At 40.9% G+C, this 24,138-nt stretch overlaps 1 protein-coding gene across 5 annotated transcripts in view; it reads left to right on the top strand.

Annotated features, from left to right (window-relative positions):
• PTPRE (protein tyrosine phosphatase receptor type E) overlaps window positions 1-23,743 on the top strand; it is a 103,607-nt gene extending 79,864 nt beyond the window's left edge. For all 5 annotated transcript variants that reach the window (XM_075757631.1, XM_075757632.1, XM_075757633.1 and 2 more), the window contains 12 exons: window positions 78-175; window positions 1,667-1,786; window positions 3,137-3,297; window positions 6,416-6,551; window positions 6,966-7,115; window positions 9,274-9,367; window positions 10,226-10,302; window positions 11,195-11,329; window positions 12,115-12,240; window positions 13,964-14,124; window positions 18,939-19,074; window positions 20,536-23,743. In XM_075757631.1, coding sequence (XP_075613746.1) covers window positions 78-175; window positions 1,667-1,786; window positions 3,137-3,297; window positions 6,416-6,551; window positions 6,966-7,115; window positions 9,274-9,367; window positions 10,226-10,302; window positions 11,195-11,329; window positions 12,115-12,240; window positions 13,964-14,124; window positions 18,939-19,074; window positions 20,536-20,610 — 1,469 coding nt within the window. In that variant the 3' untranslated portion in view covers window positions 20,611-23,743. The remainder of the gene's footprint in view (window positions 1-77; window positions 176-1,666; window positions 1,787-3,136; window positions 3,298-6,415; window positions 6,552-6,965; window positions 7,116-9,273; window positions 9,368-10,225; window positions 10,303-11,194; window positions 11,330-12,114; window positions 12,241-13,963; window positions 14,125-18,938; window positions 19,075-20,535) is intronic.
• Window positions 23,744-24,138: the final 395 nt, after the last annotated feature.

The following is a 24,138-nucleotide window of genomic DNA, read 5'->3' as shown; positions in this document are numbered from 1 at the left end:
GCACCCAACGCGCAGACGGGGGGTGTTTGTGCTGGTCTCCATCACTTCTCTTGAGCAAAGCTGTATTCTGTCTGCAGGACCGAAGCAAGAAACTGTTAATGATTTCTGGAGGATGATATGGGAGCAGAAGTCGGCCGTTATCGTCATGTTAACCAACCTGAAAGAAAGGAAAGAGGTAAAGAGCTTTCAGTTTGCTCCGGGATGTCTCTGCGAGAGTGTGCTCCAAAAGCAATCGTGGCCGCTCAGCGTCGGGCCAGTCACATTTCTGACCACTTCCTTCTCCGGTCCCTGTTAGCACATCTGAGCTTCTGCTCATAAATGTAGTTTTCATTTCCAAAATACAAATTTATATGCGTAGATCTCAAGGAAAAAAAATCTGATAGCTAATTTTGTCCTGCATAGCCTGTAGCCAAAGGCAAATTCTCGTGCATGTGTCTATCGCAGTGTAAGGCTGCACTTGTGGGTGGGCTCAGGTAGAAGTGAAGATTAAAAACTCTCTTCATTTTTTTGAGTATTAGGTTTCAAAATTCTTTCTGGCACACACACAAAACAATTAAAACCCAAAGCTGCTGCTTTGTGAGAGTGATGCTGTTCCTCCCTGGCCCCCTATCCCTCCTTGCGCGCATCTCGCTCCTCCCGCTGTGCGAGCCTTTGCACCTGTACTGGCTGAACACCGAGACGCGCACGACAAGCGTGAAACGCTTAACTTCATTCCTGCTTCGCAGACTTGAGGAGCTAAGTTAAAACATTAAGGAGGTGTACCATCAGAAACATAAAAAATACTTTTAAATTATTTTCTTTTCTTCTGGGGGACAGTTTGCCACACCGAGCATGTTACATCCTTATTTGAAATATATGTAAGTCCTTGAGAATATATACTGGGGAAAAAACCCTTTGGGGTTTTTTTGGGTGCGGGAGGGAGGAGAGGGAGAAGGCAGGAGCCACACACTGCCGAGAGCCGGGCTTTTCTCGCTGCCCGAGGGCACCTCCCCTGCCCTTGGGACACGCGGGGATCAGCAGCAACAGCTGGCTTTGGGAAGGAGACGAGGAGATGCGCTTGTGAGATGTGATGTGCCATCTCGCTGTGTGAAAGTTGGCCTTCATAGCTATTTTGTGCATTTTTTTACACTGAAGAAAAGGTACTGTCGATGCATTCCTTGTCTGCCTCTTCACGGGGGTGCTTCCGCTTTATTTTGCAGCAAGCGTAGCATTGCTTGCTGAAGCTTCAACAGCAAAGGCAGTCCATAAGACAAACCCATTCCCAATATGAGAAGCCAGAACTGTTAAATGTGGATGTTGCTGACGACTCTGAAGGAGGACTGCCTCGCATTTCTCACTGATTACACCTAACGCTTAAAAATAAAGAGCCGCAACATCCCAGTGCCCACAGTTAGGCACGCCCTAACAAAAAAACCCGAGCAAAACTCCCAAGCTGTTTAGGTCTGACTAGGGTAAAAACAGCCTCAAAGCTATTCTCACCTCCTCTGCATATATTTAAGCATCAACAGCACTATCAAAGTGTTAAAGCTGTGTTGTGCCAGATGAGAAACTCTGCGTATCCATACGCATACTGACATCTGCTATTTTCAAATAACTTCATTGTTTTACGAGTGACCAACAATGAAAGCAGACTCAGCGTTCTAAAACTCACTGTATGTTTGTACAGGAAAAATGTTATCAGTATTGGCCCGACCAAGGCTGCTGGACTTATGGAAGTATCCGCGTGTCGGTGGAAGATTGCATCGTTCTGGTGGACTACACTATCCGCAAGTTCTGCGTCCAGTCGGTAAGGAGCGGTAACGCTCTTGCTGAGTCTTCATTTTAATTTTTAAAGGAAATTATTACAATCTTGAGTATTTGCTTAAAAGACATTTGGGAAATCAGTTAAACATATTTGCAAATTGAGAAAGGTGTTGCACCTCTGCTAGGCAGGAGAGCAAGCTCTGCCCGTCAGCAGCGTCCGCCGCAGTTTAATGGACTGCAAGAGGTTCTGCTCCGTTTCTTCTTCTCTGTAGCCAAGGGCCGCAGAAAGTCATTCCCCGTGGCTGTCAGGGAGGGAGCACAGGAGCAGCTTCTTGACCTTTTCTGGGACAAATTGCACACATGAATAAATGAGTGGCTTTGGATATGCTTGGGTATTTAGAGTAGCTCTTAGTTGGCCAATGATGTCAGACAGCATTACGGCTTGATTTCTGTTGTATCCATGGTCTCCGGCACCAGCTAAAGCTTTAGATTGCAAGAGGGGATGGGCATGACTTTGCTCTTGTCCATAGTCTGTAGCCTTGTATGGGAGGAAATTGCTGGAGATCCTCACCTCTTAAAGGGAGGGCTGCTGTGTTCATAATGCAACGACTGTCTAATTCAAATTGAAGACCAAAAATATGCGCTGGTGAGAGGTGATAAACCATGTATAGCTGTGTAGAACTACATGGAGAGCTCAGAACCCCTCAAAATATGGGTGGATTCATTTGGTGGAGACCAGGTAACATTACAAAACCAGCTGGCTTTCTCCAGTTTGAAAGAAATGGCCTTGACCCTGGCTACCAGACTCAAAGCTTGTGAAACAGATACGTTTTCTAAGGTCCACAGGTCGTGGTTAGTGAATGCAGGTGAAACGATGCTGAGCTCTGCTGTGGTTGCTTCCGGAGTACCTACTCTTTCATTCCTGAGGAGTAGGTCAGATGATGAAACTGGTGGCTGTTGGCCATTAGAGGTGCAGCCCTTCTTTCATTTTTCCTACGTGATATGGCAAAAGCTGGCCTTTGGCATCTCCTAGCAATGCAGATCCTGAGTGTTTAGGCTGAATTTTGTGAGTTTCGTCTGAGACAGCTAAAAGAAGTCTCATGAGGATTTTGTAAGTGAAAAAGGACTTGATCCATTATTAACATAAATTGTGAGTCTTACTCTTTGCAATCCTATCCTGGGATTATTCTAGTTTTCACTGCAAAGAGGCTTTTTAATAATATATGGTAATTTTACTCTGTGGTTGTATTTTACGTGCACTGTAAACTTCTAATCCTTGAGTTAAGCTCTAAGCATTGCAGAAATTAAAGTAATAAATAACCGCAGCAGTTTGTTTATAAGTCTTTGCATGAAAAACGAAATGTCAAACGCAGGGTCTCTGTGTTTCCTGCAGCTTCATGACGGTTGTAAAGCTCCGAGGCTCGTCACGCAGCTTCACTTTACCAGCTGGCCTGATTTCGGGGTGCCTTTCACACCTATCGGGATGCTGAAATTCCTGAAAAAAGTCAAAACGCTGAATCCTGCCCATGCTGGACCAATTGTGGTTCACTGTAGGTATGTATGTGCTCTTCGAGCCATTCTCTGAGCTTGGTCTAGAGGTACATGTCGAATATCAAGGCTAAATATTAATCTTCTGTTCCTAGGCTATGAAGTTTGTGAGTGTATGTATGTATATGTTTACTTACATGTTTATAGATGTAAAGGGCAATAATATGCTGAGCTTTTTGAGAGCCCGGGGGAAGAACAATTTCAGAAGAACTGTCTTTGCTGTCACTTTAATACTCAAACAGAAGTTGTTGTTTTGGGGTTGGTTTTTTTTTTAATTTGTGAGCGATACCCAGTGTTTGGTATAAATATGTTCTTTGTCACAAAAACAGACTTGTAATACAAATCTGCGACCTTTGCCATTAAATGCTCCTCTGAGAATTCATCCCCCACTTCTCCCACAGGCAAATTGCAGTTTGCTTTGTAAATTGTCTATTAAATGCCTAGAAAGTTTTGAATAAAGACTTGCATTTGAGAGACTTAAATGCTGCAATTTTAAAAATGTACTACATACCGCTACAGAACATACGCCACTCATTCGGTCACACACCCCCCCAAACTTCCTGCTAGTAAAGGCTTGTGCTAAACTGTTTGAAATCTTATGCTGATGAAACCACAAACAAACTCCAAGGCAGTTTTATAAGAATAATTGCAATCTCTATAGCAACTGTAAGCTCAGAACCGAGCAAGAAGTGTCTTTTCAGGAGCAATTATCCTAGCGAGGTTAGAATAAAAAGAAAAGAATAGCTGCTTTGTCTTGCTGGGGTTTGTTTCTAAGGAAATGGTTGTAGACTCATGTATTTGTTTCTTTTTCTCTTGCTTGTGTCGGACAACTAGAAATACTCTCCAAGAGTCCTTGAAGTGTGCACTGTTGAAAAAGAGCCTGTCTGTCCAGACCAAGCCAGCCTTTTTATTTTATTTTTTTTTTCATCATTTCCATCCAGACCTTGCCTTGCCAGGATTCATCTTCTCTCCCAGGTGTCACACATAAGAGGCTTAAAGAAAAGCATTAAACAGAAAAAGATTTTTTAGTTTTCTCACATAGCCTTTCCTCCGAGAAACCCACAATATTTTTATGGCCTTTTGCTGTGATGTTCTGTGGGGACTCATATTGGGTTTGAGGTTCGTTTTGTACCAAAAGGAAATTCTGTACTTAGTTTAATCAGCAGAAGTAGAGACAAAATATAGGAAAGTATAAAATATCTTAATAAAAAACTGCAGAGATTTAAATACAGTGGTCCAGTGGAGATTTAAATACAGTGGTCCAGTGGAACACGGTAACACCGTTATGTGGCAGTACTTCAGCCTGCTTTAGAAATAAAGAACGAGAGAGGTGACACTTAATTTCCGTTACAGTTCAGGATATGACACTATTGAATTGTTGAAAAAAGGAAAGGGAAGCTCATCGGTAGTGAGTAACCGTCCATTTTTAGTGAGCTTTTATAAAAATATCACCCAGTCATTTCGAGCAAAAACTGCTCAATCGGAATCTTTTGGAAGTTAATAAAACACTAATTTAGCATTTGGAAGTAAAGAGCAGCAGATAAGAGAGGGCGGGGGGAGGAAGGGGGGGGCAGGATTTTCTGCCAATTCTTTTTTTCCCCAGAAGTTTTCAGATTTTTTTTTTTTTTTTTTCAGTGAGCAGTGAGCTACATTGAGGAATAGCTGAGTAAGGGGTACCCTAGTGAGGGTTAAGGACGGATAAAATCGGGGAACTTCCAAGGCAAATGTCGAGGTTGGTGAGGTGACCAGCTTTAGCAGGGAGATGCAAGGATTGAATTCAGCGCTGAAGTGAGCTGACCTTGGGGCAGAGGCGCGGGGAGGGGACAAGGATGTGTAAAAAGGGATTGTGTCTGCAAAGGGAAGAGAAGGGAGGAAGCTGAGCGCGGGGCTCGATGGGTAAAAGCTCGCAGGGCTGGGTGGCGAAGAAGCATGAAGTGGTGATGAGCGGCCCACGCTCGGGTGGTTTCCAGGATGTGTCAGGAAAAAGGAAAATCTCTGTAAAGCGAGAATCAAGACAGTAGGACTCGAGGTGGACTCGTCCGCGGTGGCAGAGGTCAAACGTGAATGAAGGGAAGCGAGAGGGAAGGCAGCCTTGGCCACCGTGGGGTGGCCCGTGGTCAGTGGCCGCAGAGGGGCCAAGGGGACCGGCGGGTGGGAGCGCTGGGTTGGGACATGGCTGGGCGAGGAGAGAGGGCAGCCTGCCAAAGCTGATGAGTGAACGCAAAGGAATTTGGAGGCAGAAGGTTGTAGTGGGCTTGTTCACTGTGAAGAAGTCGCGTTTTGGGGGAGGTCCGTGGTACTCCATGGGTCTGCTCGTCTCCACCTGACCTCTGGAATCGGATGCTCGGGGGCTTTGGTTTCACGTGGTGTTTGCTGTTAAAAGTATGTGTGTGTACATATGAACTAAGTCATATTATGCATGCAATTTTTTTTTCTGGTGTTATTTAAAGCCTGATGCTTCCTGGCTGAAAATTGATCTGTATTTTTGGGCACGCCGGGATGGAGGGAGAGGTTTTGTCGTGTTTCAGAAGGAGTTTGTGGACATCACTGTACCAAGTAGGCTAACAGAAGGTTAAAGGAGAGCTATTAATGCCTAGCACAGGATGCCATGCCCTTTTCCTCTGAAAGGAAGAGCTGAAAGTCGGGAGTGGTGTAATTTATAATGATCATGCTCCCTCTCGTGGCTGTTGAAGGATGTATTAAAAAAAACCCAGTATTTTGGGATGGCAGTGTTGGGAAGTGTAGAACTTTGTTACAAGTAACAAAGTAGGATGCGACAGCAAGCATTCGCACAAGCTAAAAATTAAGAAAAAAAAAATTTAAAATTTCATCTTAGGCTGAATTATTATAGCTGGTCAAGCAGAATTTTTTTTCAAAGGTCTTTTTTAATACAACTTTGATATCATCATTTCTGAGATGTTAAGAGTTGACTTTTTATGATGAAACCTTATACATCCTTTTTTTTTTTTTTGTTGCTATCATTGTTAAAACAAAAACCTGAAATGTTGTGTTTTGCAGTGAGTATTTCAGTCATAAACAGCATGAGTTCTACCTGTGTCTTTGCTCTAGCAATTCCTGTAATTCAACTGAGTTTTTTCTTGTTTGTTTGCGTTTCCTTTTCAAGCGCTGGTGTGGGTCGCACAGGCACGTTTATCGTTATAGATGCCATAATAGACATGATGCACGCAGAACAGAAGGTTGATGTGTTTGAGTTTGTTTCAAGAATCCGTAATCAGCGTCCGCAGATGGTTCAGACTGACGTAAGTGGACTTTCATCACTTGAAATTACAACTTTTTGGGGGTCCAAGAAGAATATGCTTCTGTATTTCCACTCTGATATGCATCCCAGTATGTCCCATTCTGTTGCACACCTGGATAATTGGAAAATGAACAAAGCCCAGCGGAAGGATGGCGTTGGGGAAGAAGATAGAGGCGTGTTGGGCTGTGAAGACCACCGTAAGGCACGTTATCTTCAGGCATCGTGTCCAGGTTTCCCCATGCACCAGAGAATTTTAGAGAATGTGGGTGATATAACAAGAAAAGCCTTGTTTAGCTTAAGGCATATTTTGATAATTAGTAGATTGTAGACCAAATGAGAGAGATAAAGGTGCCAGAATTCATAGTTTCATGTCCTTGCGTTGCAGGATGCTAATCTGCCTCCTTGTTCGTTCCAGATGCAATACTCCTTCATTTATCAAGCCTTACTTGAATACTACCTCTACGGTGACACGGAGCTAGACGTGTCATCCTTAGAAAAACATCTACAAACATCACACAGCGCAGCGCCAAACCTTGTCAAAATAGGGCTAGAAGAAGAATTTAAAGTAAGTATGAAAGTCCTTTGCCATTGGATTTCTAAGTGTGGCAACATTCAGGCCAAAAAGATACTTCAGAAGCAGGATGAGCGTAGCCTCAAAAGAAAAAGTCCATCAAAACGGAACAACTTGTTTTATTTTGTGCTGGCTGGGACCGGTCCTGCGGAGTCGGTGAATGGGGCCTTGCTTAACATCCTGTTCTGCAAATGCTCATGCAAAGCTACGTCGTCCTACGGACCTTTTCCTATATACTTTCTGTTTGTTTATAAAAAAACTGGAATTGTTCTTTCGGTTTGGTACTAGATACCGGATCAGATAATGCTGGGAGAGGGAGCTGGGTTACGTGCACCTAATTTGCATCTCAACGGGATTGTTAACTCAGTGATGACTGACGGCAGGGAGAGTTGCGGGGAATTTACACATCTTGTGCTGAATATCCAGACCTGTCAGGGAAAAAAAAAGAAACAAAGCATTTCTGTTTAGTGGAGAAACCCCAAAAGCAGAAACAAACCATGCTGGCTGTTTGTGATCGTGGTTTAAAATAGACTTTACTGTCCTGAAGAAATCGAACTTTTCTATGACTTTTGCTGTGCTAAAATATTTATTCTGTATATAGGTCTAAAGCATTAAACGACATATGGGTGTTAACTGGAGTTCTCCCTTTCCTTTAAAGTACGAATTTAATCACAAATTGGGAACTGGAAAAAAGAAAATGATGCCCAAATAAGTCTGCCGATATGGCAACAAGTTCAAAAATCAAGAGTATTGGCCTGTCTGAGGGAAGGAAGCAAATGAAAACACCGAGGATTCTACTTTTTCTAGAATTCCTAAGTTTGTTTTTGCTGCCCGCTGTGCCAGCAAGGCTGCGTTAAAGCGCAGAGAGCAGCGTTTAGTTCTGCCGTGTGTTCTGAAGAGCAGTTACGTGGCCCAGGAGCACCGAGCCCACCTACACTAAAAAAAGCGTAGAGCTGTGTTGTAACCGGTATGAGAGCCTCGGACGTAAAGTCAGTTGAACACAGTATTACAGAGCAGCTAAAAAGTGATCTCTGTAGGGGGTAGGGGTTTCTTTTTAGTAGTCTGTTGCTGGTACTAGAGATTTTACTGGAACTGAGATATGCTCCGGACACTCAGTACCTGGCAAAGACATGCCTGAAAATCTGCTTGCAGTTTGAAAATGAAATTAATTCAAATTTAAATTGAATTTCTATAAATAGTTGCTGCAATGCAACTGTGTAGCTGCGATCACTACCCAATAAATCCCGCTCCAGCAGAAGCAACCTCTTATTGTTGTGTTGCCTTGCACAATCTTGCAAGGACCCCGGCACCGGCGTTGTAATACTCTGAACAGGATTGTCATGATAGTACTATGAATGAAATTCATTTGAATATGAATTCAGTTCATGTTTTGACCGTAAAGGAAGGGAAGTCTATGAAAGAGAATTTTTTTCAGTACTTGAGCACAATGTGGAAAGGAAAAGCCTGTTACTGAGCGCCCGGCCGGCCGGGATGCCTCTTGGCATCGCTCCGGGTCGGGGGTGGCTGCTGCTGGAGGTAAGGCTTGGTTGGCGTGCTGGTCAGTCTGCCTCTGCGAGTGTAAAGGCTGGAAAGAAAAAAAGAAAATTAGTTAAATAGAAATTAATTAAAAAATAAAAATGAATTTTAAAAATTAAAAACATAAAGTTAACAAAATTCATTTGATAAAATGGTATGCAGACCTTTTTATTTAAAAGGTGTTTTCAAAAGTGGTTAATTTTATGAAACTAAATTTCCAAATGTCAAATTTAAGAAACTTAGACCTTTTCAAAGGGAATGGGTGCTCTGTGCTTCTGAAAGCCACGCTCAGACAGTCCAAAAGTGTCTTAAAAACCCCCAACAAACAGACCCCAAATGTTAAAATCTGCTGTCATTTTACAGCCCTTAAACTTTATTGATATGCTCTGGTCATGGGTTCAGGTTCTTAAATATTTATCAGTATGAAAAATTTACATGACTGTTATTCTTTATATTTTATAGACAGGACAGTGAACTGGCTTTTGTCTCGCTTTGAGTGTGTTACCGTTTCGTACCCGATAAAGTCACTTGGGAACCCTCTGAGTGCCAGATACGGTGGGCGAGAACCGCTTCTGGTCCAACGAGTGCTCATCCTCAGTTGTCTGTTTTATTGCAGAAGTTAACAAATGTTCGAATAATGAAAGAAAACATGAGAACGGGCAATCTTCCAGCAAATATGAAGAAAGCTAGAGTCATCCAGATTATCCCGTGTAAGAGATCAATTTTTTACATATATAGAAACAAGTGCTATAAACACCCGATTATCCTAAGGCGGTCGTGAGCACGCGCTGTATCTATACGTTGACAACAGCACAGCTCATATCGGAGTACAGCTCTGTCGGGATAACTCAGCTGAGGTCCTGTCTGCATTTCGAAACTGGAATTCTCCAAATAATTACTGTGTATATCTTAAAGAAAAAAAGTTTTAACTTCTCCGCTTCTAAAATTCAAACGCTTTCAAAACCTGTTGTACTGTCCAGACTGGTAGTTTTTGGGTTTGCTTCGTTTTTAGCTAGAACACATTTTTTTGGGGGTGTTTCCGTTAGCCATCCCCTTGGTTTTGTTGTCCTCTCCACAGGCATGTCTGCTCTGAAGTTTCTAGAGAACTTACTGATACAAACAGCACTATCCTCCCCTTGCAAAGCGTTATACCCTTATAAAGGGTCTGCAAACAATTTAACAACTTGGTGTTTTACTTTATCAATGTAAAATGTATTACGATCAGGTGTTTTTCGGGACTGAATTAAAGAACTCAGCAGTTCCACCTTTTAAACCAGCGCGCACTCTGTGTGATTCCTTGCATAGTCTGGAGCAGCGCTGTAACGTCTGCACCTCAAAACAAAAGTCAGACCTTGCTGGCCATATCCTGTGCGAAAGGAAAAACAACAGCAGAAAAACCGGTGCCCTCCTCCACACACTTCTTAAATCCTCGATAAGATCTTTAAGACGCTTTTTGGTTTTCAGATAAAAGATTTTGTTGGTTTTGTTCTTTCACAAATGTAATAGTGGAGCTATCAACGTAGAGTTAGCAAAAGTAAGAATAGACTTTTTTTCTTCCCCCCCCCCAGATGATTTTAATCGAGTGATTCTGTCAATGAAAAGAGGGCAAGAGTACACAGACTACATCAATGCTTCCTTCATAGATGTACGTATAAAAAATTTTCATGTATTTAAATTGCAAGTCAAATATTTTACTGTTGCTGATGATAAGTCTTTTTAAAGAGGCACAATCAACTTGGCTTATGAAGAACATGAGCCTTTTTGTTTGAGTCTGGCTCATGTGTTCCAAACAAATTTCTTATCTGGTGTTTTCAGTTTTATTTGAAATGGTCGTGTAATTTAAACATTCTTCTTGTTAGATTTATAAAGTAAGGTTTTTATTAAATTCTAAAAAATGGGCGGCGAAACGAATTAGCCGTAAAATTAGCATCCAACAGTTCCATTTCCTGCATTCGGGTTAATGGGTGTAAATATGTAAAGGACAAAGCAAAGTCCACGTGTAGCCTGGGGGAAGGCTCTGATGGTGTCTGGGGACCAGGGTTCTCCTGGGCAGACCTGCGTTCCTGCCCAACTTTGTTCCCAGCTTCCTGTGTGAACCTGGGCAACCCCTTCCTCCGTGTCTTGTTTTTATTTAAACATGAGAATTAATTACGTCCTTAAGCAGTGAAAGCCCAGTAGCGACTGAGGATTGTGGATACTAGAGCTGTGAAGGTGATCAGTGTGTAAATAGAACCGTAGCTCAAAAAAGGAGATAAAAGTTAGCTCTGCAGTACAGCTAGTGGCTGCAGTTGTGATAATCCCATCGTGAAATCCTTTCAGTTACCTGTTACTGCAGAATTCCATCCTTCAGCTGTGACTGTAAAAAGCCATAAAAAACATCTCAGGATTGTGAATCCGGGGGATTTTTTTCCTGCCAAGAGCAAGCAGCGGGCGGGCTCAGCGTCACCAGCTTTGCAGTAACCATCACGCGGTCGGGCGGCGTGGCTCGCTTGTGCTCGCGTGTCACGACATGAGGGGGTCCCGGCCTTTCTCCGCAGGGCTATCGCCAGAAGGATTACTTCATCGCCACCCAGGGACCGCTTCCGCACACGGTGGAGGATTTCTGGCGGATGGTGTGGGAGTGGAAGTGCCACACCATCGTTATGCTCACGGAAGTTCAGGAGAGGGAGCAGGTACGTGTCGCGCAGCTGCCAGCTCCAGAGCAAAGCGGTTGCTGTTAACACCCGTAAAATACGAGCATTAATGTTAGGTAAACTATTTGTTGCCTACAAATTCTAGCAATAGGAGATTATTTTTTTTTGCCTTTCCTAAAATGAGTTCTTGCTTCACTGGGCCAGTGTTGCTGCTTTGGCTTGAATTGTCAGAAAACCCACCCAAACTACTGAAAATTATGGTTTGTGAAAGGGCCCGGTTCACATTAAAATCACAACATTCATCGGGATGCCTGACATGGAACAGCGGTTTGGGATTTGGTAACAGGTGGACAAAGCTTTTGTGAAAACTTCCCTCCCTGTTTTGCCAGCATAAGCTCCAGTGGCTTCTTCTGAACCTCTCCTAGTACGTCGTTAATTAATGAGGAGAGTCCTGTACACCTCTGTGTGCCGCCGTTTGCAGATTCAGGGTTCAATGCAGCAACCAGAGTGTTTCAGTGCTGTGAAATTCTTTTTATTGTTGGTTTTGGGAGGCTCTTTAACAACATTGCATTGCTTTCAGGATTTTATTCTACCTGTTTTAAAGCAGTATTTGCCATCTATGACTCCTAAGCCCTTTTTATCTTAATGGTTTATATTATAGTAATATTTTATTACCGTATTCTTGGCTATTAGCCTTTTCATTGCAAGGTGTTTAGAACGTGTTTATTATGCTGTATGTCACCTCCTATATCAGAGATTCACGACAACGTAGATAACTGGAAAAAATTTCAAGGAGTGTTTACAATTCCCTCTCAATTTTGCAGGAAAAGTGCTGCCAATACTGGCCATCAGAGGGCTCCGTAACTCACGGAGAGATAACCGTCGAAATAAAGAATGACAGTCTGTTAGATGCCATAAGCGTAAGGGACTTCATAGTTACATACAATCAGGTAATGTTTTTAAATTACATGAGGTTTTTTACATGTGAAGGCATTTACATACATGATTATGTAACTGGAATTTCTATCTAAAGATAAATGTGGTTAATCAACATCCAACATTGTGTCAGTCAAGAGGAAGCTGGTATGAAACATTTTTGTTTAAAGCCCCATGAAAATTCTGGTCAGTAAAACATGTCCTTGATCAAAGTGGGCTGTGGGGTTGTTTAGTTTGGGGTTTTTCTTCATGTTTTGCTACTGCTGTTGTTCTTGTATTTTCTCCCATCTCCCACATAGCTATAAAAGAACATTCAATTCAAGATCTTTAAATCCTGTGAAGCATTTTAACAGCACGTGTACTTACCCCTCCCTACCAGCTCTTCCTTTACATTGCTCTGCTGCAGGCATGATCTACTCAGAGCCTGGATTTGATCTTTTGGGCATGCATCTCTTCACTCACTGCCTGATTTCTTTAGGATCTGATTTGCATTGCTCTTTTTGAAGAAGAAAAAAAAAAAAAACCACAACTTGCAGTTAAGAATATAATTCATTTAACTACTTATTGCATTGCATATAATTTATGCACTTAAATAGTTAGCATGTGCAAAGCAAAAGAACTTTGAATTCAAAGTGCTCTGTGTTTCCTTAAGAAGGAGGGTGGTGGATTAGGCGGGAGTACGCACCGTGCTTCACAAAGCAGAGAGTCCTTGTCAATGTGTTGGCTTCTGTCACCTGGGGAAGTATTTAAATCCCACGTAACAGCACTGCAGGTGATATCCAAACAGCAATGGCTTTGCACTACAATCCAGCATCGTTAGAAGTTTTTCCTGCTGCAGATCTAAGAAATCAGAGTAACTTTTGTATTGTGCCTGAGTCCAGCTAGACTGCATCAATGATATTTGAAGCAATATTACGTTAAATGAGCTGGGAGGAGGGAGGATTGACCAAGCCTTTTTCCTCATCATGGTGAAACTTTCTGGGCTTCCAGTACGAAACAGTGTCTGGAGACTTCCCGTCAAACTTGTTCACCAGATGTCCCCTATGGTGGACACATGGAAAACACCTGCCATCAGCAGAGACCTCGTGTTTTCTACTCTGTGCCTTGCTAGAGCTGATGAGACGTCGTAAAATTGCCAGAATATTAATGTTGCATCCGTGCGCTGTTATAATGCAGCCATGGGAAAGAGCAAACAAAAATCTCAGGGTAGTGCGATCCTAAGAAGGTGAAGAGCCCGTCTGCATCCAAACCTGTCCAGGGCTAGCCGCCTTAGCATGGTGTTAATATCTATTTGCACTTCTAACGTGCTTTTAATCAGCAAGCAGGAAAGACAAGGCAAATAACGGTTACATTTCAGAGTAGCAGGTGTCGTGCAAAGGTGAGTGCATTTCACAAACTGGGCTGGTTTAATGGCGCTTTGGATTTGGCCTGCGCACGATGAAAGCTTTCAGCCGGTGGTGCTCGGGATGAATAATCTTTCAGTGTATCCTTAGTACTACCCTGGGGAAGCAGCTGTGCAAATCAAAAGGAAAATTACAGGGGTAAATGATCAGCATAGCGGATGGGGAATTCAGAAACAGAACAATCAGGTCTGCATGACAACAGATTATGGACCAGGTTGCAAATCACCCCCTCCGCTAGAGACGGGCAAAATTTATGCTACAGACGTTTAAGGTAAGAAGTTTGTTTCCATTTTGAGTTAACAACTGGATAAATCTGTTGTTTGCATTCACGCAGGGTAACCAGGAGAAGCAAAGCAGGCTCATTCGGCAGTTCCATTTCCATGGGTGGCCAGAAATCGGGATTCCTGCAGAAGGGAAGGGGATGATCGACCTGATTGCAGCTGTCCAAAAGCAGCAGCAGCAAACGGGCAATCACCCGATTACGGTGCACTGCAGGTAAGGCTCGCCTCTTCTGCCCACCGTTTGCTAAGGAACCGGTTGGCTTTTTCTCCAGTCTGGTTGCTGCTACAGCAGCTTTCCTTCATGAGGGAGTAGAGAGCATCCTTTAAAAATAAATAAAAATTAAGAAATATAAGAAAAAGATAGAAAAAACGAAAAACTAGGGTTACATAAAGGATTTGTGATTGGTACTTTGCTGAATTAGCAAGGTGGATTCCTTAATGATATCCTTAATGGCTGGGAGTAAACAAGTGCATTGTTAACTTGCGGAGTTATAATTTTGCACCCAAGTATTGCTAAACGCTGTGATTAGGAAAGTAAAGCTATAGGTTTATTGTAGTGGTGTGTAACATACCCCACCGATACAGTGCTCAAATGTTCTGTCAAGATCAAAATGCTGTTGGTTTTTACAAACTATCAGGAGAATAAAATATACCCTAATCTAAGCTGAAGGCAAAATGTGCCCTTGTCCTTGAAAGCAGGTAGGAGAGCTGCGAGGACAGAGAAAACAGTGTTTACATGAATGCTAAGGGGTAGCTTGTGTGTAACTAAAATATATCTTTATCCTGTGCCAGGTTTTCACTTTTTTTTTTTTTCATTGTACATTTTCATTGCAGCTATTTTGTTTGTTTGTTTTAATTTTTAAAAGGCTTTCTCGCTGGTTTTTTGAAATGGTGTTTTTCAGAGTGCAGAGGTGTTTATAAGTCTTTTAAATTCGTCTTTTCCCTTTCTGTACTACATGCTGATTTAAAAAAAAATACTAGTAAAACTAGTGTTCTGCCTAATTCCTAGTTCAGAAATCATACCTTGCTTTTAAAATATTTTAATCTTTATAAATCAATAAAGATTTTTCTGCTTTCTGGTCAATACAAAGTCAAGCTCACCGTACACAGGGTCAGGGCCAGCAGGGTTTCAGGGCCCCCAGAAGAGAAGTTCCTATGTTTTGGGTTGGGTTTTTTAAATAAGAGGCTATTAGCCTCGAGGTCACGCTTTGCCATGAACCTCTTTACTGCTGCAGACTCCCCGGACCGGTGCTGCGGATGCACCGACGGACTCCGGGCTGCGCTGCCCGGCACAGGAGTTTGCAGAGGCCACGTCCCTCTGCACCGTGTTCCTGTAAGACCTCCTGCAGTAGAGTCTCTCTTGCAATTGAAGCTTGCAGGCTTGACCACAACATTAAAACCAGTCATTGTTTCATCCCTGCCCTCAAAATTGATTATTTAATTCATGCTAAATACTGGTCTTTTAAATCTTTTCCTCTTGGGAATGTTGTACAAGATAAACTGGATTTCGTTGGACTGTGGTCCTCTTCTACCACTACATGGAGGTCAAGTTCCTGGCATCTTTATATCTAAAACCATCTGTTATATTAATTGTGGTATTTTCTCTACCTGTCTGTGATCCCACTACTGAGAAATGCTGGGCACCGACACTGTGACAGACACATGTCTGACTCCTGCGTGAATAAGCTTCTCCCACCGTTTGTCAGTGAGCTAGGTGACGTGATGCTGCTTCTCGATTTTTTCCTGCATTTCAGAGAATATCCATCTGATTTTGAATGAGTCACTGATTATGTTTTTCTTCTAAAAAAACCCCACAAACCTGTATTGATTTATATAACATTCAAATGGTTCTCGTAGCGTTATCCACAGGGAAGTACACTCGCTGGCCATTTCGAAGTATTTTTGATAGAAGAACCTGTCTGCTTGCTACTAGAGTTAGAAATAGGACCGGCCATATTCACAGCTGTTCTCTGCAGCGTCCGCTGACTTTTATTTTGCTCTGATTTGAGTTTCGAAGGTGCCGTCTCGGTCTCTGAGAGCTAAGGTTTGTGTTTGGCTGTCTACAACGTCACCTGTATTTTCACGCACTGTTGAAGCACAGAGATCCTGGGAGCCTGATCCAGGACTCGGATTTGTTGGTGTTTTGGGACATGATCTTGCACCAATGCGCATTCATTGCTAAAACTTCCTCCTCCTTCCTTCGGAAGTGTTTTGCTCTTTGTTTTCATACGTTTTCCCTAGGGGACTGTGGGTTCCCTCACCCCGTGGTGGCTGCACTCGAGGGTGACGAGGACATTTTGTGTTTGATTCTGCAATTTGACAAATTTTAACAGCCACTGGTTTTGAATTGATAGGGAGTTAAAGTGGGTAAAATATCCAGGAGTTCTAGCCAATAAAATAAGAGATAAATGGAACTGTTGTCTTTGGCATACCCAAATTAGATGTGTAAGACCTACCTGACATACACATTGCTTCTACTTTTCTGAGCTTTTAGACCCACAGCCTCCCTGAAGCCTTAGCTTAATCATTTGGCACGCATTTTTCCTAGATTTTTTTCAAAATTTACTGCAATCATTATAAAATGGGTTAAATAAGAAAATGAAACCCAGACCACACAATGTATTCTAGGATTTTTAATGCTGAGAATTCTCTCCTGTCCCTACTTGGACAGCCTTGTAACTCCAAAATAGCTTTGGAGTTACTTGAACTTCTCCATGCAGTCATACTTGAGTCTTCAAATATAACGTAACGTAACTTTATGAAAAAGTAAACACATATCAAGTCTAAGACTGATTTTTCAGAGTGTTCACATGAACTTGTGAAAAATTCTGTTTGTTTTTTCCAACTATTTACAAACAGTTTAAGGAGCTGCTAAAAAAGATAATTCCTAAGTAGAATCAAGGCATGACCCTAAATAGTGTAGAAGGGGTTTGCTGACTGGGTTGCCAACAGAATTCAAAGTCAATCTGTTCCAAATCCTAACTCCCTTCTCCTCCAGTGTGTGTCTGCTCCTGTCTTCTCTTTAGTTCATGGCTACTGATGCTTTTTCTCTCTTCCCCGTCTCTCCCTTTCCATACTCTAACATAAACTATGCAAGACTGCTGTGTTGCTTAGAGATCCCTAACTTCTGTCTTTTGCCCAGTCTTTGCCCATCCTGCATGTCCTTTGCCTTTGAACGTTTTGTCTCAAGAAATGAAGTTTGAGTCAAATTTGAAAGTTCACTTTCTTGACTTTCGGTTTTTTAAAGGAATTCCAGAAAGAGAAGCAAGTATGCCAAAAGTAGTGCTCTGTTCCCATGAGACAATACGTATTTTCTCCTGCTTTTCAAAAGCAGTTTAATTTTCCATGCATCCATACTAAAAATCCTTAAATTAATTTAAAAAATCCAACTTATATGGGTTTAAAGATTTGCTAAAAGCATGTTTCAGATGAAAGGAGAGTGAGCCTAGCACAAGGAGTGTTAAAAATGCGGTGCAAAGCAATGCGTACCGACCTCTTCTAGGCATAAATGAATAAGTGACATGGGTGATGATGTGTGTGCACAGGTTTCCTTTACATCTTCATCTTTTGATAGCTGCAGACCTGTTCCAAAATGCCTCACTCATGGGTTACTCCAGAAACCCCAAATGGCTACTAGAGATTAGCTAATTACAAATTAATCTGAAGCCTTTTGGATTTTGTAGTTGTCTTTAATCTGATAAAAGTAATTGTCTAAAGGGAATAACCCGTCTAACACGTTGTACCTGTTCATTTTTCCTCCAACGGGACTTTTAATGTATCCAGCTGAGGATACATGCATTTGCACTTAATCTTTTCATAAGGATTGTGTTTATCAGATTTTCTTGTATTTGATAGAAATAAGGTAGAATCGCATGACATGTGATTAGAATTCACCTACTTACGGTTAAAACACGTTAAAATTTTAAATTTAATGAATTTTATGTTTATCCTTACTCAGCAATCCAGTGAAGCTTCCACTCTATCTTACCACTGATTGCCAATTTCCCAACCCCATCCTGGTTTTAGTAACTATTCCCTATCAAAGTGCACAACCACTGTTTTGTTGGTGTCACATAGTCCTTAATTAGTGTGATTAGGAGAGAGAAAGCAATCTTTTTTTAATTTTTTTTTTTTTTTTTTTTGGATCTAGAGTTAGGCATAATAAATCAGATAATTACTGAAATCTATTTTGGTTCCATGGAATCATGATCTGAAACAGATGCTGGACAAAATATACTGAGTCAAAGATACTGAAACAAAAGAAACTACAGTTCCTTTGGAGTACGTTAGGTTGCTTATTGTAGTCAAGATAGAGGCTGAATGGTCAATTTTAGGTTCTTGTATGTAGTGTAGCCTCACGTGTAGTCTTGCTTTAGTTTGTCCTTATATCGATACACCTGTTGGAGAAGAAACAGCTTAGATCCTGAGAGCTGTTAAAATCATTACAGTTCAATAGGACATTTTCCTTCAAAATGCTTTGTAGCAGTAGTCATAGTTAATAGTAGTAGTAGTAGTAGTAGTAATAATAATTATAATAATAATAATGCTGTTTTCATGTCTGTCCACCATGTATAAGTATAAATCACAACCTAACAGAACAATGTGGGTTTGATCGCCCAGTGCTTCCTTGCATTGGACCCAAGTTTTGCAACTACCAGTGGAAGGTTGTGTTTTCCCGCATCAAAAATAGAACCGAGAGCAGAGTGTGGGAGCACGGGAAGTTGTCTGTTGAAGATGAATGCAGATTGGGGCGAGCAGCTTTGCCAGTTCATTATTTGGGCCTCGGCCTTAGGCTGAGGGTACCACGTGCTGCCGCAGCCGGTAACCAGCCTTCACTGGTTCCACCCTGGCTCCCAGTTAATTCCATTAATTCCGGCTCCTAGCGTAGCTGACGTGACAAACTAAGCACAAAAAAATGAGTAGAAGTTGGCTAACAAACAGTAGCGTTTGGCTATTCTATATCACAATTATTTCTCTTTTTAACATTTTTATCCTACTGTATGTCAAGCAAATGCGTTTACGTTGCAGTGCCGGCGCTGGAAGAACAGGTACCTTCATAGCGCTCAGCAATATCCTGGAACGAGTGAAGGCTGAAGGGCTCTTGGATGTATTTCAAGCTGTGAAGAGCTTACGACTGCAAAGGCCGCACATGGTGCAAACACTGGTACGGTATTTAACAACCCGGCTCTTCGTCACGGGATGTACGTTTGTAAATGTTCTTGTGGGAGGAGAACAAAGGGGGGTTTTGCAGGTTGAAATACATCCTGCATGATGGTTGTGTATGCATTATCAGAAATCTGTATTTTTACAGATTTATTTTTTTAATAGCATTTCTGAAAATACAACTTGGCTAAACATTCTGTCTTGCAGGAACTGGAGACAGTTAAACCAAAATCTTTTGCACATTGCAGGTGACAAAACATACAAAGTAAATGCATTTTAAGCCATGTATCAGTTATTGTTCTTTCTGGGCTTAAATTGGCTTGCAGTTGATCACTGAAAAGGAGAAATGTCTTTGACTTCTTTAAAGACAGCTACAAGTAATACATGAAACTTGGTCCAGACGCTTGTCGCTATTGAATAAACATTAAAAAGATTTTTTTGAGACTTACATTTTTGGAAAATATATAAAAATGCTGATATTTTGTATTTTGATAGCAGCTTCCATTCAGTAATTTGAAACTTCTTTAGAAACAATTATCTCAAAACACTTTTTCAGGTAGATTTTCTCCATGCTACAGATAGGAAGAAAGGGGTCGAAGAAGTAGAATTGGATTAGCCACAGTCCCACTGAGACAGGGATGAAATCTTTCTTTTGGGGTTCTGGCTCAGTGATTTAATACTGTTAGTTAAAGGCATAATTGCCACAGATATTCCCAGCTGAGCCTGCGGAGAGGCGAAAGGCTAAACCCTGCGTTACAGCATGAGTGAGTTCAGATGCCAGTTCGATTCACTGTCAGTGTTGGTACAGATTTTGTAATCCAGCAAATCACGTGGGAGGCGCATCGGCAGGTCTAGCAGATGCGGAGGTGTCCCGTCTTCAGGATGCAGAGAAATGGCCGGCAGGCTAACGCAGGCAGCAGATAAATACATTGCAAGGGGAGCTCCGCTTCAGCCAAATGAACGTAGAGGGGTTTTAATGTTCTATACATTTAAAGTTACATTGTCAGGAGGTATCTTGTCCCTCGGTTTCTGCTGTAAAGCTCAGAAGATGGAGCCCAGAGTTAAGGAGCTCCCTGGGGAAGGTGCAGGAGGAGTTACCCGCTTTAGTGTGAGCTGGGTAACAGCCAGGTACAGTAAGCTGCTTCCCTTAAAGGAGAAGGCAGGTCTAAGAACTGATTCATTTTTAAGAACTATCACCTAGAAAGCTTAAAGAAATCACTTTAACTGACGAGCAACAGTCAGCCTGTGTTTGACAAAAGAGCGAGGCACCATCCCTTTTATTTTCAAAAATAAACACATAAATAAAAATCAGAACTGGCTAGTCCTCAGCTGCGGGTCCAAGTAATGGTCCAAGTTGGAGCATCTTGCATTTACCACCAGGATTTGTACGGGTATGCTTTTCTCCAGTGTAGTCGTACGATGCAACCAAAGCATGTTTTGATACCTTTTTATTGTTTTTCAGGAACAGTATGAATTCTGCTACAGAGTGGTACAAGATTTCATCGACATATTTTCAGATTATGCTAATTTCAAATGAGAATTCCTGCCTTATTTTTTAATTTGTCTGTATAAATAGTTGTATATTCTGTTAATTTATTCCATGTCATTTTGATTGTTGACTTAACTGTAAATATGACTCTGTGTTTGCTCTAAAAGTTGCATTTGCTGTATAAAGTTATTTCTTAAATGTAAATATCTTCTAAAGCAAAGTATAATGTTCATATACAGTATATCACTATAAGATGGTATAGAAATCTTTATTCTAAATAACAGTAAATTAATTCTTGAGGGTCTATTTCTTTGAATTTTTCCCCTTATAAATATGTATCAATGTTATCTCCCAATTCTTGAAACTTTACGCAGGTGATTTACATTTCATACAAAAAAAGTGAATTGTGGTACATATGTTTAAACTAAACATGTTTTGGCCATAAACCTTTCTTCACTATGAAAATAGATGTTTATGTGGGGACACGTTCTGATAACCCGTTCATGCTTACTTGTAATTTATTTCACAGATAGTCTCATTGAAGGCAAAGAGCCTGTTGGAGTGAAGTGCTATTAACGATAAAGGTATCAGGATGTGGCCCTTCGTGTGTAATAATGTACAGTCCAACTGGAAAATATAACTGCTTTTAAAGGCTGTTTTTAAGAACCTCCAGGTTGATGGCAGTTCTATTTTGAGTCTTACTGTCAGTAAGGTATAATCAGTATAAATACAGATTTGAATTTTTGATTTAATATAGCTTTCAAAGTCCATTTATTTTGTTCTCTCCTAAATATTACACCAGCTTAAATCAATTTAGAATGACAATAATGTGAGTTTACCACTTTTTGAGAATATTTTGCATATCAGAAGAGTATATTTTGCAGCAGCTGAACTTGTCTACGTGAAAAGGCTTTATAGCCGTTGTCAGAAATGGATGTAAAGCTTCTCTACATACACATGCGTAATTCCCCGCTTCTTTGAGAAAAGGAGAGAGAGATAAACTCTTATTCTTTGATGAGACACAACAGAAGAATTAGCAGTATTGGCTAAAATTTTGAAAACCCATTTTACTAACAGTGTAATGCCAGCAACATTAAGCGTTATAGCAAAAAGCTCCTCTATGTTCTTACCCTCCCATACATATTATCAAAAAAGGAATGCTTCCTTTATCTAAAAGGGGTATATGATTGTGTATATAGATATATTTTTAATGAAAGTACTACTGATAATATAATTGGTGAAATAAAGTTTAAAAGTCTTTATTGTAGCCCTGAACAGGTAATGCTTAGGGGTTCGAAAATCCAAAAAATCACAGGGCATCCGAATGTTGAATAATTAAAAAGTCTATCTTTTCCACTGTTTAAAATGCATATATGAATTAATGAGCACAAAGTATGTGAATATGTACTTTAATTACCTAACTAATATGCAATAGTTCTGTCTTGTCCAGTTGGTTGGTTTTTTTCGATGCAAACATAAAAGCCTTATTTAAAATAAGCAACTTCCACTGCTCATTTCACTATTGTTCTTGCACTATTTTATCCCATGTCCGTTTTTCCTTTCCGGTAACAAACAGCATTATACTTTGCAACAATGCAAGGAAACGGGAAGGTGTCCATACCTTTCCTTTCCTACCGAATGGAAAAGGTGCAGTTTAGAAGTTTCTAAGCACACTGTTCTGAACACTGCCATTTACTGCTTCTTGTCTTCCCATCGACGCACTTCTGTATTTATTTGTACAGTAAATTATGCACTTAAAAAAGATTGTTTAAAGACTAAACCTTTGTTGTGAGTTGCTATTAGAAGACACACTCAAGACGCAGAAAGTGTTGGGTAATGAAAACGAATGCTAAGTAAGTTTACATTACTAATGCATGCTAAAATTTTATCAAATTTTAAAAAGCCATCAAATAAATTCGTTATGGAAACCAATACAGTGGGGTTTTCAGTATGATCATTTGTAGCACAGGGAGACTGAGAGAGGTTAAATGATGATAGAAAATAATGCCAAGAACTTCCCACCATTTTCCAAAGCAGCGTGTTTTGTGGTCCCATTAGATCCCAATGTCAGCATCTAGCCTATGTTTGAAAACGAATTTGTTGGACAGCCTTTCGAGTCCCTTAAATAAAAGCTGGGATTAAGAGTTGCCTCCTGAAGGAAACCTCCTCAGCGCAATGGCAACGCGGTGCGATGTCAGCGGGGACCCACGGCCCCCCCGCCAGCGGCCGGAGCTGTAGGGGAACTGCACCTGCCCGCGGGGTTTACTACAAGGGATCGTTCTGCAGGGCACGGAACTACGCTCTCTGTAGTCACAGCAAGTAGTACGCTGGAGTTAAGCTGAAACATCACATACTAAGTGGGTACTCAGATTTTAGTTGCTAACTGTATTAAGGTATCTCAGAGAAAGCAGAAATATCTAGAATATATTTCAGAAGTCACAAATATAGCTACATAATGACTTTTTTTTAATAATTTGAAAAGCTTGCTTTCCAGTTCTTGTGTTTAGTCAACAGACTGCTCATTGCAGCAGCTTCATAACTGGGGAGCTGTCTCCTGATATAGATATATATGAATTTTCTTTTAAATTTTCCTATGTTGCATGGAATTACTTTAAAATGCCAAATAGTTGATTAGAAGTTGTACATTCTGATCTGTGTGTGGTTTTGGTCACTATGTGACTTGACTGTCTGTTCTCATGTGTTAAGATAGGTTCCAGTTCACCTGAGCATTTAAGCATTCGCTTTACGACATCTCTATTCCACAAAACATTCAAGTCCCATAGGTTCTTTGTTCCTGAAGCAATCCCTTAAGTGCTTTGCTGAATTGGGCCTTAATGAAGAATGCATACTGTAATTACCAGTGTTTTTTAGGGTATTTTTACGTATCAGTTTTTTAAACTTTTAAAATGAGCCTGACCACCTGTGTTCAGTATTTTGAAATGTTTTCATTTCCCTAGTACCATTTTTAATGTAAAGTTATTGAAACTTTTCTGTATAACCAAATTGTATTTAATTTGTCAAATCTTATAATATATGTATGTATTATACAGTTTCAGCTATTATTATTTTCTTTTATTACATTTATAATTTGATCTTGCTGTGTTTTTAATGCTGGTGAATGTTGCTGAATTATTTGTATATGCAAATTGCAAGATCTAATACATTCTGATGCAAGAACAAAGCTTCGTTTTTATTCTCAGACCACATTACCTTCCTTAAATCTTTTTATTTCATTCCTGTGCTGTGTGTTCATTTAAATTAAGTATTCTAAAGGAGTTGAAATCCATTATCTAGATAAATAATTTTTCAGTACTTATCTGCAGCTATTTGGAAGTAATATTCAGATTCCTGGCGTAACTGAAGCATTGTGCATATAAAGTGAATATAAACTCCTGATGGCAATTGAAAGGCCAGGTCTTCCCAAACTGCATTTACAAGTAAGACCTGACGGTAGAAAGCGTTGACATGACTTGTCCCATTGCAGCCTTCCCTGATGAGCATTAAACGTGATGATTCAAAGCCTGACCCTGCCATAGCTCACCGTTACTCCCCCGTCTATCCGTACGGCACCTAGCA

The sequence above is a fragment of the Balearica regulorum genome, chromosome 7 (assembly GCF_011004875.1).
Source record: "Balearica regulorum gibbericeps isolate bBalReg1 chromosome 7, bBalReg1.pri, whole genome shotgun sequence".
Classification (NCBI taxonomy): Eukaryota; Metazoa; Chordata; class Aves; order Gruiformes; family Gruidae; genus Balearica; species Balearica regulorum.
The sequence above is the reverse complement of the archived record's forward strand: the minus strand, read 5'-3'. Positions and strand labels throughout refer to the sequence as shown.